Raw genomic sequence first — 16497 nt, 5'->3', positions numbered from 1 at the left:
TCTGTTTGATTTCATTATTGGTTCTGGCTTCTAAAAGAAGTAAGGGTTCCATAGGGTTATTGTAGGATAGGTCAAGAAAAACAATCTAGTCTTTGTATTTCATCCATGATATCTTATTTTGTATCCTCCATTCAACAAAGAATTAGGTCATCTTCTGTGAAACAAAGCCTTACCTCAAAGAGATGGTGTTAGATGAGTTTTCAATAAGGATAGCTTGTGTGAGCATTTGGCTGGTATTACGCAGGGCATTCATTAGAGGCTCTCTGTTCTACAATAGTGAACAATTCAACACTATTTTTACGAAGTTCTGCATCCCAGAAATCTTTTGCATCTTTATTCCAGTCATGAGTGTCATTACCTGGGAAATTCAACTGAGGAGTCTTAGGTAATTTATTAATATTCTCTACTTAGATCCATCAGTGATAGTTTAAGCAGCCTCAAGAGAATCAAAGGATTTTTTGTGATCAATATTTATTACTTAAACTATAAAAGGGAAAAATACATGTAATACATATATCTAATATGTACCCAGTTGCAGATCATAACTTTCCTAGTTATAAAAATACAGGAAAGTTGATGGTTTTGAGATCTTTCTTAAGTTCCCACTAGTTTCATTTTGAATTTCAGTGTTTTCTTCTTTTTGTCTGAACTATCCTTTGCTTACATGAAGAACTCTTTACATTCATTGTTTCACTGATGCTACTTCACTGGGTTTTTTGCTTGAATAGGCCAAAAAAGTAATCCCTAGACCAGATCATCCTGAAAAGTTTGTATATTTCAACCTTCAGCTTGTGTCTGCATCTTGCATTACTTATCAATTCACTTTTATTCTTGGGCTACTGATTAGGTTTGCTCCTCCTCTCTCTTTGCCTAGATTTCCTGCTGAGTTTAAACATCACTTTTCCTCTGTAGAATGACTTGACCTTTTGACTTGATTAAGGATAAACGCCATTGACTCTCCACTTCTGGAGGCCAGGAGTTTTACAAAATTCCACTGGGACTTACTTATTTATTGTTTGAAAATGAATATCAAATACCATTCCATGTCATTTTGATGAGATAAGTTTGAATCTTGTTTTTTCTACTCTAAGAATAATAAGAATTGTTGCTGTTGGAGGTATCAAATGCAACTAAATAGTAGGGCATGAGAAGCTTCAGTTTTGTGGGTTTTCTTTTTTCTTTTTTTCTTTTTCTTACATTTTTATTCGTTGGCCATCACATTCCAAAGTTTTACAGCCAAATGGACAGTTAAATATTTGTGTTTGAATCTGACCACTGTGAATATCTCAAGGATAGCATAAAAGCTGACGGACCTCCAAACGTTAGCATCATTGGGCTGAAAGAAAGCTTGTTTTATAACTCTATAGGTAATGTGACACGAATGAAGCAATGTTCCCAAACTACTATGTTTGTGTTAGTCATTTTCCCTTATCTTGTCCCCAATCATAAAAATTAAGCGATGTACAAAAATTGCCTAAAGAACAGATGCCAACTTATAGAAGATGTTTTAAATAGCCCGTACTTGTAGCAGTTCTGCCTTCATAGCTAATATTCTTCACGTCTTTCTTTACTTTTTTCTTTCTTATTGAAGCATTTGTATGTAGAATAAAGAGAATAAAAACATAAAAACCAAAGACAGATTTGTTTTTTCTGGGAACATCTGTTCTTTTTATAAAGTATCCACATGATGTGGTCCATTTTCTTTCAATGCCCTTACTGTTGGCTGTTGTGAAGGCAACTGTTAAATCAATCTTAGACCTGAACTTAATAAGATAATGAAGAGTGGTATCTAATCAGTTGAAAATGTAGGGAAATTCTGTTATAATACATACATTTTATGTAACATTGAGATAAACATATAAAGCAAGAGAAGCTGAGATGGAATCTAAAATGGTTTATTGTAGAGTTACTTTATTCCTAAGATTCATTGCTCTTTTGGCTTCACTCCCTAATTTTGAAGGCGTTTGGTCCTTTAGGTTTCCTTACTAAATGTTCAAGATTCTTGTCAATGTGGGTTGCACTTGAGGTTTGGGTACATTCTGAAAATTATTAAATATAAGTTATTTGCTGTGCTCATTGTAATTAAAAGAAACTTTTTCACTCTGAAAGGCTGTTTATTTTTCAAGAGGAGAATTCCTCCAAATTTGAACTACTACCATAACTCATAACCAGCAGAAAATAGGAATACTAATTACTCAAAATTAAAAGGTGTAGTTTGAAATTACCTGGAGATTTATATTCCCCCATATAAAATATCTTCAGTCTTGAATGTATAGGAGGGAGGAGAGTAGCTAGTGACAGTTACGTAATAAAGCTTTCAAAATTACTTAGATAAATACATATTGACCCTAATTGATGGTTACCATAGAAACAGACCTATGTAGACATTGATTATTCAAGCACTCATTAAAGCTCCTACTATGCACTTGGCCCTGTGCTCAGTATATGTTGGAGCCAAGTATATGGTTTTCCAAACTATTTCACATATATCCATAGGGAAATATTAGCCACTTATATGCTGTTATCTTTTTTTTTTCCCTAGTCATTTTCAGGAACGGGGCTTTCCACATATAGACTGACTAATCCAAAAATATTTAATCAGCATCTTTCTTCATGAGCTCAGCTATCCTCCTAGAAAGAGCAAACTTGGTCTATCTTCTGCTTCTATGTAATCTTCTTTGTCTTTTAAATTTATACTTCAGATCAATAACGATATACATCCTAAAAGAATGTGACATTTTCTTTCTTTATTAACTGGATCGTTTTAATGCCTCTGTGTCTCTCTTGCCATCTTTTGCCCCAAGTACAATTCCTGTTACCCCTGATTCTTTATAGGGTTCAGTTGAACCTTAGCTTCAGCGTCTGGAGCGTGGATCTCTTGGGACAACTTGGTTTATTCCTCTATTTAGTGGCACTTTATATTAGTCATACTTTTGTCCTGAAAAGTTTCAGTTTTGGAACTTTGCATCATTTCAGGTTTTAGGTCTTTGGATCCTTTTGGAGGATGATGAACAATGGGAAAATTCTGGGGGCCCTCATATTCCCTTCAGGAGCATTATTTATGATGGGGTTTAAAACTTGATGTTATTACTATTGTAATGCTTACTATTGTGATTTCTATGGTTGCAAATCCTAGTAGGACCCTGTGTTAATGGAAATGTCAAGTTAAGGCAGTATGTGTTGCAAAGTCCTTTTCTTGTCCTATTGGTGGAAACTCTCTAAAAGCCAGACTGGTGTATAATGCCAAATGGCCAAATTATTCTAAAGAAAAAATATTACAGTAAATTTCCTATTATCTTAAAGAAATGCATCTGGATTCTAAGACTTTGAGAGATTAATGACTGCTAACTACAGCTTCCTGTAAATGATTGCTTACTGCCATTGGCATTTGAAAACCTTATATCTGAGATAAAGGAAGGCGCAATTTTTTTCATTACTGTGCCATTATCCTTTATGTTTGAATTGAGACTTTTGCACATGGGGATTCCTACGGAGAATCCGTTGGATTAGTAAAATTCGAATGGACTTTGGGTGGAATATAATTCCTTGAGTGCTGCTGGCTCATGTGCACCAGTGTGGTTTTGACAGCCCTGATGCATGAACAGTACTTTGAGAATTGATTCTAACTTTGGCACTTACTACCATCCTTAGGCAAAGGACCAGAGACCCTGTATGCAGGGCAGAAGCTCAATGACAATGAGTGGCACACCGTTCGGGTGGTGCGGAGAGGAAAAAGCCTTAAGTTAACCGTGGATGATGATGTGGCTGAGGGTGAGTATGACGATGGTGAAATTTGTCTCTCTTTTCTCTCTGGTCCTCTCAGTCATTCAGTAAGCGAACAGTGTTTTGCAAAACCTTTTATTTTGCATAGTAGAAGTCACAAATCGTGTTTTCTGTAGACCAACTCAGGCAAGGCTAAGAAGGTCTTCCTCTGTATTTTACAATCCCTTTTCATCAATGTGCGTTATGGAAATTACCTGCTAACTATAACTACATATTTATGGGTCTCTCTCCTTAGGCATAGAGTATGTGTCTGGAGAACAGATGTAGGGTTCTACAGATCCTTTTATTATTCAGTCATTCAAAAATCACATGTCAATCATCCTCCCATATGCCAATTCCTTCCATCAGTGAGTGAATCACTCTCTAGCAGAAGAGACGGACAAACCAGAAATTCAGAACATTACAGGTAAAGTACTAAAACAGTGCATGATACTTAGAAGGTGCTGAATAAGGTTTGGTTTAATTAATTACTTATTTAATCATTATTAATTATTTATTCTGCACCACACACCATTTTATAAGGCACTGAGAATACAGCAGTGAACAAACAAGCAAATCTTTGGCCTGGTGGAATTTACATTTAAAAGGGTAAGGAAAAAATTAATGCACCCATTCATATGGAAAGAAACATTCAGAGCTCCACACAATCAATAAGTATTTCCTAAGAGTCTGTTGTATGTCAGCAGCATGCTAGAATTGCAGAAGATAAAATGGAGACAGACGAGATTACCTGTTTCCTCAAATAATGAACCAATCAAGCAGAATACATACGGTTCTGGTATTTGAAAATAGGACCAAAATATATAATGAGATTCTAATTTTGGTGGGTGAGATTATAATTTGTCAATCAGAAGACAGAATTACCCATTTGGGCTGGAGAAGTCAGAAGTGGTTTATAAAGGTAGATCTTCAGCCTGAATTTGATGGTGGATGTAATTGATGAAGGCTGAGGTATGAGAGAGACTATCATCAAGTGCCATTTTACATGCTGTATCTTATAAGTCTTCCCTCTCTGATATTCAAGAGCAGGACACATCTATGAAGCAGAATTCTTATCCATATGGGAAAGAAGACTTGGGGCAGCATGGGGTATTACATATAACACTGTTGGCATCAGATGTGGGCCCTGACATTAACTTGCAGGATATTAGGAAAGTTAACATTCCTGAGCCTTGTTAAATGCAGTCAGTGTCCTAAGCCATCTCGATGGTTTCTTCTGTGAATAAAACAGTGAGGGGCCCAGGGGGTCTAATGCAATCGTTGCCAATAAAATGTTTTATGCCTTTGGGATAGATACACTAAACCTCTTTTTCCTAATTTCCTCATTTTTAAAATTGAAATTCTGTTATTTCTATGGCCTTTTCCAGCATGAATATTCTGTAATTTGGGATCTTGTGATTTAATTTTATTTTCATGAGCCTGAGTTTCTATACTTCTGGAATCAGGAAATATAGTAAGATACGTATGTGCATGTGCAGGTGTGTGTGTGTAGAGATGGATAGCCTGTGGATTAAGGAAGAGCATCTAGGCACATATCCGGTGCCCAGTAAGCATTAGAAACTGTTAGCTGTGTTAAGCATATCAGCTCCTTTAATCATCTATCATTCACTATAGCCTTTAAAGGTAAGTGTTCGTAATGTCACTTACCTTTTACAGAAAGGAAGCGTGAAACTTTGAGAATGTTGTATAATTAAGCTCCAAATCCATGTTAGTGTGATTCCACAAAATCATTCCGCTTGCTCTACTTCAAAATCCATCATAAGAAAATAATTTGTCTTACAATATGGGAAAAATATAATGGAACGGGTTGGAGTGAGGTGGGGAATGCATTCGCTTATTAAAGTCTCCTGAGAAACTTACAGGAGGTAGACCACAACACTTGACCTGTCCCCCACAAAAACAAAGACAAACAGAACCACCACCACAATTATCCAAAACACTTCCATTACACACAGACATAACTTAGAAGTGGGAGATGAAGTTCCTGGTCTACATGCCTGAAGCATAAATTTGCATTCTGAAATGAACATTTTAAAAGAGATGTACAAATGGTTGCACTAGGTAGCGCCCACAGCCAACCTGTATTAATTATTCAAGAACTGTATCAACTGTTGCTGCGTCTGGATCCTGCAAAGGCCCTGGTAATAAGTCACACATCTCTTGCTCACTCCTCTGGGCTTGTCTCTGAAGGGTGACGGGATTCACAGCCGCTTCTGAAAAGCAGCCACTAGATGGCGACCTCACCCTGATCTCTCCTGACAGTGAGTTCCTTTCATTTTCCCTGGAAAATAAATACTCCAAAAGTATAGTCATAAAAAACGACAGAGCTGAGGGTACTGTAATGTGTCTCTCTCAGTCATTATTCTTTTATGAAAACTTTGGAATAAAGGTATTTGTAAATTGCACTTTCTTTTACCACTAATAATTAAAAAGCAGGGCTAAGTCGCGAAATGCCGTTATCCAGTAATTTGATTTTTTGAAATCAATGAAACTTTCATTTTCAGACATGTCCCCTCCCCCACCCCCTGAACTTCACTGCTGGTGGAAGAAAGCAGCCAGGAGGATAAAGAAATTTGGGAGAGGAAAAGGGCTGTTTTGCTTATGAGCTACAATCTTGGATTGCTTTTTACAGTGATAAGGGGTTGGGAAATTTTAATTTTTATTCACAGAAGTCATAAAATCAGGCAATGAAACTAAAATACCCACAGTCCTCAAGTTATTAAGTACTATCTCATTGGCTTATTTAGTAATCCCTTTAATGTTCTCTAAGACCCCCCAGTGTGTCCAATTTCAACTAGTTTATAGAAATGATGCAAAGAATAGGTCTGACTCACAAGAAATCAAAAGCAAGGATAGAAATATTCCTCAACCTTGTGTTTATCATTTATTGTAATGTGATTGTATTCTTGGAAAAGCATTAAGTTCGGTTGACAATTAATAATAATGGATTGATCTATGTTTCTATTATTAAGAATACATTACTATACCAAGCATAACTTGAGTTATACTCCTCAGAATTGGGGCCTAATGCTGCATGAACTGCTTCCTCTGCCTAGAACTTCTTGCTAGTACAAAAACTTACCCTTGCTAATATAAAAAATTGACTACACTGGTTTTTGCTGACTTTTCCCGTCCTTATCTACATAGCATATATAGCAGCAAGCTGTACAAAGTCATTTTGCAAATTTTTCCATTTAAAATGTATTTCTCATAGTAATTTTTAAAAACTTGATAAAACGGAATTGAGGAGTGTTAGGTCAAACAAAATGAAATGGAGTTCTTTATTGCAAGGCTTATTAGGAGATTTTAATAAGCTAATGTACATTGCAAATCATTGATAAGTATGCAGTATTTGCTAATTTTTTTGGGGGGGGTTCCAGAAACTTTTTTAAATAAAGCATTTTATACCATACTTACACACTTTCAAAAATTGCTGATATTATGGAGAAAGGGATGTGGGACCAGTAGAGCTAGGGAATTGTGGACAAAATGTGAAGATTCTTTACTGGTACTCTATAAGTCTTCGTTTTCTTAACTTCTCTCCTCAAGTCTGGGAGCCATGAAAGGTCAGTTTGCTTCCTCTCAGCATTTCCCATTATTATCCTTTTTTGCTGAGCTCTTAGTTTTGGCCAGGAACCTCATGTGTAGAAATGGTGAGGACCCGAGCCTTGACCCCAAAGCAAATGTCTCAAGCACAAGCCCCTCCCCCGGGAGTTAGGAAAGCTGGTTGTGCTCAGACCCCTCTGGTAGCCACTGTGGGACATACGGAAGACACAAGAGGTGGCTTCTACTTAAAAAGAGCCCATATTCTCACCAAAAAAAAAAAAAAAAAAGAGAAAAATAATAAGTGAAAAGAACATGATTCAATCATTTCAGGGGAAGGGAGGGAAATGAATGTGGCATAATTAGCAGTAGCGCAGTTTAAGCCATAGGTACTCTATGAAGTACTTCACATGAATTGATACATTTAACTCTGCTAACTTCATGCCTGTTTTACAGATGGGAATCTGAGGCATAGAAAAATCCAATAACTCCCCCAAGGTAACCCAGTGAAGAAGTCTTGGAGGCAGAAGGCAAAGTCAGGCAGTATAGCCCTGGACTCTCCATGCTCATGCACTAGATGCTGTTGCTTCATAGGAATAGGAAGCTACAGCTTGAACGTGGCCAGAATTTTCCATAAGTATACATCCTTCATCACTCTAAGTGCTGGTTTGTGGACTGCTTGTTGGCCATCAGTGAAATATGGAAGTGAATGTGTGACAAGGAGGCAAGGCAACATTGCTGCTTTAGGGAAGGTGCTGGATATATTACCCATGAATTAGATGGAGTGACATTCTGATACTGGGCCATAGGGAAGAAATAAGAACTCCTTACAACAGCTTCTGCATGAAAATTTCACCAGTTAAATTCTACCTACTGCTTTTCTAGGGCAACGATGTGAGGAATAAGTCAAACCTTTTTTCCAAAGACAGTTCATTGTACTAATAAAGATATGGGCTTTGGAATTAGCAGACCTGAGTTCAATGTAGGGGTCTACCATTTACCACCTGCGTGAATCTTGATCAAACTGCTTAACCTCTACAAGATAAATGTCCTAACCTCTAAAGCAAGAGAAAGATACTTATCTACAATTTTATTGTGATTATGATATTTCATAGTGATTATGCAGTATTTAGCACACTGCCTGCCTTATATGGAATTTTCAGTAGTCTTGGTTTTGCCTTGTTATCTTTCTCCCCAGTTACTTCTCTTTCCCCTGAACTTTGAAAGAAGCTGCTGTGAAGTATGAATATATTTGCCCCTTAAGTGGAAAGGAGGTTCAGTTTGCAGACAGCATTCAGAGGAGATGAGTGAAAGGTTTATGTCACTACTATTGATTAAATGGCACACAGATTTTAAAAAACGTATTTTGTTAATTTGGCATGGGTTTCAAACTTTCAGCAATTGCTCATGCTTTGCCCGGGTGCAATAATATACTTATTTTTTGAAGTCTCCATCAACAAAGGAATAAGTTCCTTTAGCACACCGTGAAGCCAATTTATTTATTTATTTATTTATTTATTTATTTATTTATTTATTTCCCAGATGGAGTCTCGCTTTGTTGCCCAGGCTGGAGTGCAGTGGCATGATCTCAGCTCACTGCAAGCTGTGCCTCCCGGGTTCAAGCAATTCTCCTGCCTTTGCCTCCTAAGTAGCTGGGCGCATGCCACCATGCCAGGCTAATTTTTTTGTAGTTTTAATAGAGATAGTGTTTCACCATGTTAGCCAGGAAGGTCTCGATCTCCTGACCTCATGATCCACCTGCCTTGACCTCCCAAGCAAATTCCTTTTCTAATTTGATTCCACATGGCCTTCTCCCCATCCCCTAGCCAACTCTTAGTTGCGGCTTCTGTGTGAGTTGTCGTGAACTCTCAGTTTGTGTTCCTGGGCTAAGCTCTTAAATCTACCATTAACTTTACTTTTTATACTTATCCACATCCACGCTCAGTCTCTCTGCTATCTCCTATCTCATTAAACACTTTTGTTTGCTGTAAAAAATTAATTTTCTAGTGAGCAGAATTTCCCAACCCCTCAATCCTGGAGGTCAGTTCATCCAGAATTTCTCTGAAAGCTCTCAACTTGACTTTAAAATTGTATCTTCAGATTCCTTATGGAACCCCAGTCTTCACCAGAGATTCTCCATTCTCACTTCTTAGTTCTCATCTTAGGTTTTTCTTTTTCTTTGTAAAATAAGAATTAGCATCACTAGCAGCATCATCATAGTTCAGTTTCTCTGTTTCCATGGCTATTGACTATGACTCCCCATCCCCATCATTTTCCAGCCCAGCTCCCCATCCTGGTAGGAGTAGCTATAGCCAATTTAACAGTAGATGTTTCTTTCAGTCACTCTATTAATTTAGAGCATGTGAATTTAGGTTATCTTGCTTTGCATTTTCACAACCGGTCTGATTTTTAGCACTAAGCAATTTTATTTCCTAGTTATTTGTTAGCAGATTTATGTTGCATTTTGATATTTATATTTAAGTTAACCAACATCTTTTTTCTTATATTAAGAGAGTGATTTGTCACTAGTTGTCAAAACACCACATAGAAGCTCATAACATGTAAATCTAATTTTTGTGCTTATAGGGAATATGAGAAATTTTATTTTTATACTTTAGAGACAGTGTCTTGCTGTGTTACCTAGGCTGGAGTGCAGCCTCAAACTCCTGGGCTCCAGTGATCCTCCTACCTTAGCCTCCTGAGTAGCTAGCACTATAGGTACACACCTCTATGCCTGGCTAATATTTTCTTTTAATTTGTAGACACTAGGTCTTGCTATATTGCCCAGGCTGGTCTTGAACTTCTAGCCTCAAGCAATCTTTCTGTCTCAGCCTCCCAAAGTGCTGGGATTACAGGCATGAGCCATTGTCTCCAGCCAATTCTTTAAATTAGGTCTGAGTTTTTTTCCCAAAGAGATAAAATCAATATTGAGCACTTAAGGGTATGGTCTGGTTTAGTCTCCCAGACATTAAAGTTTAAGAGACCTAAGGAAATACAGTCCTCCGTTTTTTTGTCACTGGAATTCTGAGCCAGTAGAGAAAATATTACAATGAGGATGGAAGGCAAATATCATTTAAATTAGTAATAACACACATTAATAATATTGCTTATACCCACTGAACTTCAGAATTAGACAGAATTGCCCACTTGAATAGTAGTTCAGAACTGGGCAGGCATCCTTTGTGGAAAAAAGGATTGCTCCTGTAACACCCATTCTATGGATGCATGCAGTAGAATGGACATTTCTGAAGGCAGCTTGCTCCAGCAGAGAGAAACAGGAGATGTCAGGGACTGAGCTAAGCATACACAGCTTATCTTTGCAGATTATCCTTAATATTTCTGATTATGTCACTTCTTCAGGAAAGTTGTTAAAGAGAAAATAAAGACATGCTATCAGCCTTGCTAGTGGAGTTTCTTCGATGTAGAAGGTAACAAGAAGAGAGGACAGGAAGAAAGAATTCCCCCTCTAATGCTTGGCAGTAGAACATGGTTTGTTATGTTTTAACATGATTTTTCTGTATAAATGTTGAGGAAGCCAGTTTCTACTCTGGCCACATTAATGATGTTTTTCTTTATTTTGTTGTTAAAATTTCCAGTCTCTTTGTATTTATTTCAAGCCCCCCTTGTCCCCTCTACCCTAGTCACTCACCACTTCTAAGTAAAATAGGTAATGAAAGTTCTAAATAGTTAGTTTGTATCAGCTGAAGATACTTCCCTTGTGAATGTCAGAAACCCAACTCAAATGCTTTCAGCATGAAAGGGAGTCTATTGCCACACAGTTTGAAAAAGCCCAGAGGTGCCTGGCTTGATCCAGAGTCTCAAAGGACAGCACAAATATTATTTGTGCTGATTCGCTTCGTTTTGTAATTGTCTTCTGGGTTGCTAGTCCTCTGATCCCTCTGATTATCTTACAGCCTCCAGGAACTCGAAGCTTTCTTCTTACCCCTCCAGCAATCCTTGCTTGCAAGAGCTCTGGAGCTGAACGTGGCTGGGCTGGCTTGAGTTGTTGCCAGTTCTAAGGGTGGTGCCTAAATCAATCACAAGAGAATCACCTTGGAGCTTGTTAGAAATGCAGATTCTCAAGCCTTACTCCAGACTTTTGAATTCTAAACTCTGAGGGTCTAAGCCCCCCAGGTGATTCTGATACACCCTAAAGTGTGATGACCAGTTTTTTAGTCTGTAGTCCAAAGTCTGTGACAGTTAGGGGGGTAAAATACATTGAGTGGTCTAGGCTGAGTAGCTTGATTAGGGTCAACTTTATCCAGTCCAGGTGGTTGAAAGGTCAAGAGGGGTGGGTAGCTTCCTAAAAAAAAAATTACATTTTATTATAAGATAAAGTAACAGTTGCTGGGCAGGTGAAGTCAACTGATACTCTATAACAGAACCCTTCCCACAAGTACTAGGTGGTGAGTTATCACGAGAAAAAAATACTTGGTAGTGAATGCCCAAGACTTGTTTGCTGTGTCTTTACAAGGGTCAGAGCAAAAAGACCTCTCTTCTTATAGTATGTATTAGTGTCCAGTGATTCTCCTAAATGGAGAATACCAATAATTTTATCCTTTAGCCTGGGTTACTCATGACCTCATATTTCCCCTTACATGATAAGCCGTGCTGAGCAGCAGCATGAGAGCATGGGATTCAGGACATGTAATTTGGGCAACACTAGTCCTCAGTGCCCTGATTGAGGCCAAGTAAGGTATCTACCATATTGAATATTTGGTTTTCTGGAACTCACCCAAGAAAACTGAATATTCTGTGTGGAAATGAGTTACACCCAAAAAATATACTTGAGGGTGCTGTGCTGAATGATGGTAACTTTTTCTGTTTGTACCTCATTTACAATTTCCACAGGTACAATGGTGGGAGACCATACTCGTTTGGAGTTCCACAACATTGAAACAGGAATCATGACTGAGAAACGTTACATCTCCGTTGTCCCCTCCAGCTTCATTGGCCATCTGCAGAGCCTCATGTTTAATGGCCTTCTCTACATTGACTTGTGCAAAAATGGTGACATTGATTATTGTGAGCTGAAGGCTCGTTTTGGACTGAGGAACATCATCGCCGACCCTGTCACCTTTAAGACCAAGAGCAGCTACCTGAGCCTTGCCACCCTTCAGGCTTATACCTCCATGCACCTCTTCTTCCAGTTCAAGACCACCTCACCAGATGGCTTCATTCTCTTCAATAGTGGTGATGGCAATGACTTCATTGCAGTTGAGCTTGTAAAGGGGTAAGTAGAAGGGATCATGACTTATGTTGGACACCTTTAATCTGCTGAAGCTCTACATAAAATATAGGCATAAAAGTAACTTGTCTATTCTACTCCCTACCCTCCATTCCTGACATTCCAGCATCTTCCTTGATTAAATAGATCCGTAAAATTATTAGGTCTGAAAAGGAGAGAGACTCGTGCTTTAATTTAAAGGTCTTCCACTAACTCAACACTAACAGACTTTTTACTATGAAATCTAGCCCTTTAAAACTATAGAAGAAAAGCTTATTTTTGCAAAAGAGGACTATGATTTGTGTTGCATCTAATCCTTGAATATTGCTAACTACAACCACCCAATTTATAACAAAAGATGAAACATAGATATTTTTAATCCTACCATTAGCCCATATATGCAAGTTTTTAGAAGTTGCCCTTTCTTCAAGACATTTTACTACCATGTATTAGAAAACAGTCAAAACAAAAAACAAAAACAAAAACAGATTAATGGTTGACTATGAACTTAAAGGTCACCCCCTTGCGTTTTGTAGTGTACAACCTGTGCTACTTTGAATCTGCAGAGTATTACTAGGTAGTGTTAATGAAATGGACTCGATGAGTATGGAATTAAAGTGAAGCATGATAGAATAAAATCTGACTATTCTTGTAATCTCATATCAAGATTTAAATCATTCCTGCATTATGCCAGTTTAGCATGGGGGATTTGAAGCCCTCTGTCAGTTACACACACATAGCCATTAAACCACTTCAGGGATTTTCCAATTATTGGGTGTTTTTTTTTTTTTTCCTCTTCCTAGGTATATACACTACGTTTTTGACCTCGGAAACGGTCCCAATGTGATCAAAGGCAACAGTGATCGCCCCCTGAATGACAACCAGTGGCACAATGTCGTCATCACTCGGGACAATAGTAACACTCATAGCCTGAAAGTGGACACCAAAGTGGTCACTCAGGTGATCAATGGTGCCAAAAACCTGGATTTGAAAGGTAAACCCTGTAAAGAAGTTTAGTTTTTAATAGAGCTTTTCTTACAATAGATAGACTGTTTCCAGAGGCAAACCACAGGTTCGGAGTGCCACGTGTTTTTGATATATCATCCATATCCTGTTTTAACAATGTTGAATTATTCTGTAATGCAATTTATTCTGTTTTCGCTTAGACGACTCATCAAGGAATGTTTCATTTTCTCTGATAACCTTGGGAATGTCATGCTGTGGGGGCTGAGTGGTGACAGGATAATTGGCAAAGTGTGGGAGGGGCCGTAATACAGAGGAAGGAATATAGGCTTTGGAATTTCAGCTGAATCATTTAATGTCTGGTGTCATGGGTAAAATGTGTTCACCCTTGTTCAGCTTACATTTACTTTTCTTTGCAAAATGAAGATGATAATTGTTAGTTTCTCTGTAGGTTGTTAGAAGTTTTGATGAAATGTCTGTAAAACCCTCAGCATATTATTGGTAACAAGCACATGAAAAGCACTCAATAAATGCTTGCTTTGTTGACAGTATTGTTAATCTTTACTCCATTTATGATGATTAAATTTTTGAGATGATATATGTAAAATGAATGACACGTAATAAATGTTGGTTTCCTTTTTTTGCAGGATAGAAACTCTGGTGCTTATCTCATTTATGCTGTTTTCCCCCCAGCTGTCTTATCCCTTATCTGATGAATTATCTCAAGTGTATCAAACTAGTTGACATAGTGAACACATCCTTTACTCATTCTCTTTTGCTACTGACTTTCCTTTCCAGGTGATCTCTACGTGGCTGGTCTGGCCCAAGGCATGTACAGCAACCTCCCAAAGCTTGTGGCCTCTCGAGATGGGTTTCAGGGCTGTCTGGCATCAGTGGACTTGAATGGACGCCTGCCAGACCTCATCAATGATGCCCTTCATCGGAGCGGACAGATCGAGCGTGGCTGTGAAGGTACAACCTATTTTTTTTTCTTGTTAAGCTACAGCCTTGTTGCAAGCACCAACCCTCTTTGCTGCCTCTGCCAGTGCCTCCTTCCTCAGTTGACCAGTCCTGTCTCATTCTCATTTGCAATGTGACATTGCATCACCATCAGTGTCCTCTTGTCACCGGTTTAGTATGTCAAGACATGTGCCACAGGCTCCAGGAATGTATGTTTGCAGATGTTTTCTGAGTATCACATACTTGCCAATAGAAATAATTAAAACACAACTTCCCTGGCATTGACATCAGGCTTCTTCCAGTGTGTACCTTGGCTTCCAGAATGGCTGAAAGAGCACTGGGGACTTTTATTTATACTTTAATACGTGATGAGGGGAAACCAGAGATTTTATGTAGGTGTCACTAATTAATAAAATGTGTCTTATTTTGGCTGGTAGTGACTGCATTATTTAATGCAAATCTAGTAGGTGATAGGAAAACGATGTCCAAATGCCATGATGATGGAAGGGAACTAACATTTATTAAGTACTTACTAGTTATCAGGCATTGTTAGGCAGTTCTTTAGTGTGGTATAATGGAACATTATGGGCTTTGATGTTAGAAAGACCTGGATTCAGCTCCAGGTAGTAGCTCTTGTTAGCTATGTGACATTTGGAAGGTGATGTAACGTCTCTAAGCTATATCTTTCTTAACTATAAAAGAGGGCAATAAAACTTACCTTGAATGTAAGGAAATCAGAAATACATATAAAATGCCTGATATGTGGTAGGTACTCTACAAATGGTAGGATTATTGTTTACAAATAGTATTTTATGTCAAACATCTAATAATACTGCATGTCTACCCATGCAGCACAACAAACCATGCTCAGCCTGTTCCTATAGATGATCCACTGTCTCTTGAGATATTAAATGAATTTTACAGGTCTTCCTGAATCCAGCAATTCTTTGCAGTGTAAACAATCTAGTTTTAACCAGCAGATGGCAGAAGTGAACAGATTCAGCCTTCCCTAGTAGCCTTGGGTTGGCTGAAAACGTGACTCTTACCTCACTTGAAAGGCAAAGAAGTTGCCTGACCGAGGATCTATGTAATTATTTCCTTTTGTTCTTTTTGAGCCTTTTGGTTGAGCCTTATGGTCCTGTGTTTGTGCAATATATTGTGTTTCCTTGTATCAGTTGTTAATTTACCACATCAAATCTGTTCATTCCTCTTCTGTGTTCAACTTCATGTATCGCTTCTGTTCTTAAACAGCTTCCATCTGGGTTCACTCATTGTCATAAAGCACACTTTTATAAAAGCTTCCTGTCAGCTTCTCAGGCTGACTTGATGTTATGGAAATTGTTTCCCTTTGCCTGAGAGTTATTTTTGTGTTTTGCGCTAGTAATAAGAGTATTCATTCCTATAACCCACTCCATTTTTCCTTTATCCAGAAATATTTCTTAAATTCTCTTGGCCAAATATGGTGTTTGTAGTATGTAGTGTGTGTGTGTGTGTGTGTGTGTGTGTGTAAAGGGACAGGAGGTTGGGAATCACTAAGCCCTTAAAGCAGCCATTTTGCTCCTAGAAATGAACAATTTCAATCAAGGATTTTTGTCTCCTTGGCTTGCTTTTAGTTCTTTTGTGTATTAAAGGGCAATCCTGGGATAGATGTAGCATTTGGAATTAAATTGAATATAGTAGTTTAGAAGATTGTGGAATGGCAGTAATTCCATTTATCCTGGAATAATTAATCATATGAAGTCAAATCACAATATAAGAGCACATATAAGAAAGCATAAGATACTGGTCAAATGTTACATATTTTTTATCATGCCATCAGTTCTTCAGATTGAAAAGTTAACAGGAATCATCCATTAAACTCTATGTCAAGGTGGCCCAATAGATATATATGTAACACATGCAATTATAAATTTCCTAGTAGCTACATTTTAAAAAGGTGTAAAGTAAGGTCAAATTTATTGTAATTTTGTATTTTATTCAACTTAACAAAATATATCCAAAATATTATTTCAGAATGTAAT

General features: G+C 37.8%; 1 protein-coding gene across 1 annotated transcript in view; it reads left to right on the top strand.

The window, feature by feature from the left end:
• The window catches only part of LOC126959123 (neurexin-3), a 792314-nt gene that overhangs the window by 757280 nt on the left and 18537 nt on the right, over positions 1–16497 (top strand). Inside the window, exons 12-15 of the mRNA XM_050798071.1 lie at positions 3652–3771; positions 12178–12559; positions 13357–13547; positions 14315–14488. Of these exons, the coding sequence (XP_050654028.1) occupies positions 3652–3771; positions 12178–12559; positions 13357–13547; positions 14315–14488 (867 nt within the window). The remainder of the gene's footprint in view (positions 1–3651; positions 3772–12177; positions 12560–13356; positions 13548–14314; positions 14489–16497) is intronic.

The sequence above is a fragment of the Macaca thibetana genome, chromosome 7 (genome assembly GCF_024542745.1).
Source record: "Macaca thibetana thibetana isolate TM-01 chromosome 7, ASM2454274v1, whole genome shotgun sequence".
Classification (NCBI taxonomy): domain Eukaryota; kingdom Metazoa; phylum Chordata; class Mammalia; order Primates; family Cercopithecidae; genus Macaca; species Macaca thibetana.
Note: the sequence above shows the minus strand (reverse complement) of the source record. Positions and strands in the feature narration are given on the sequence as shown.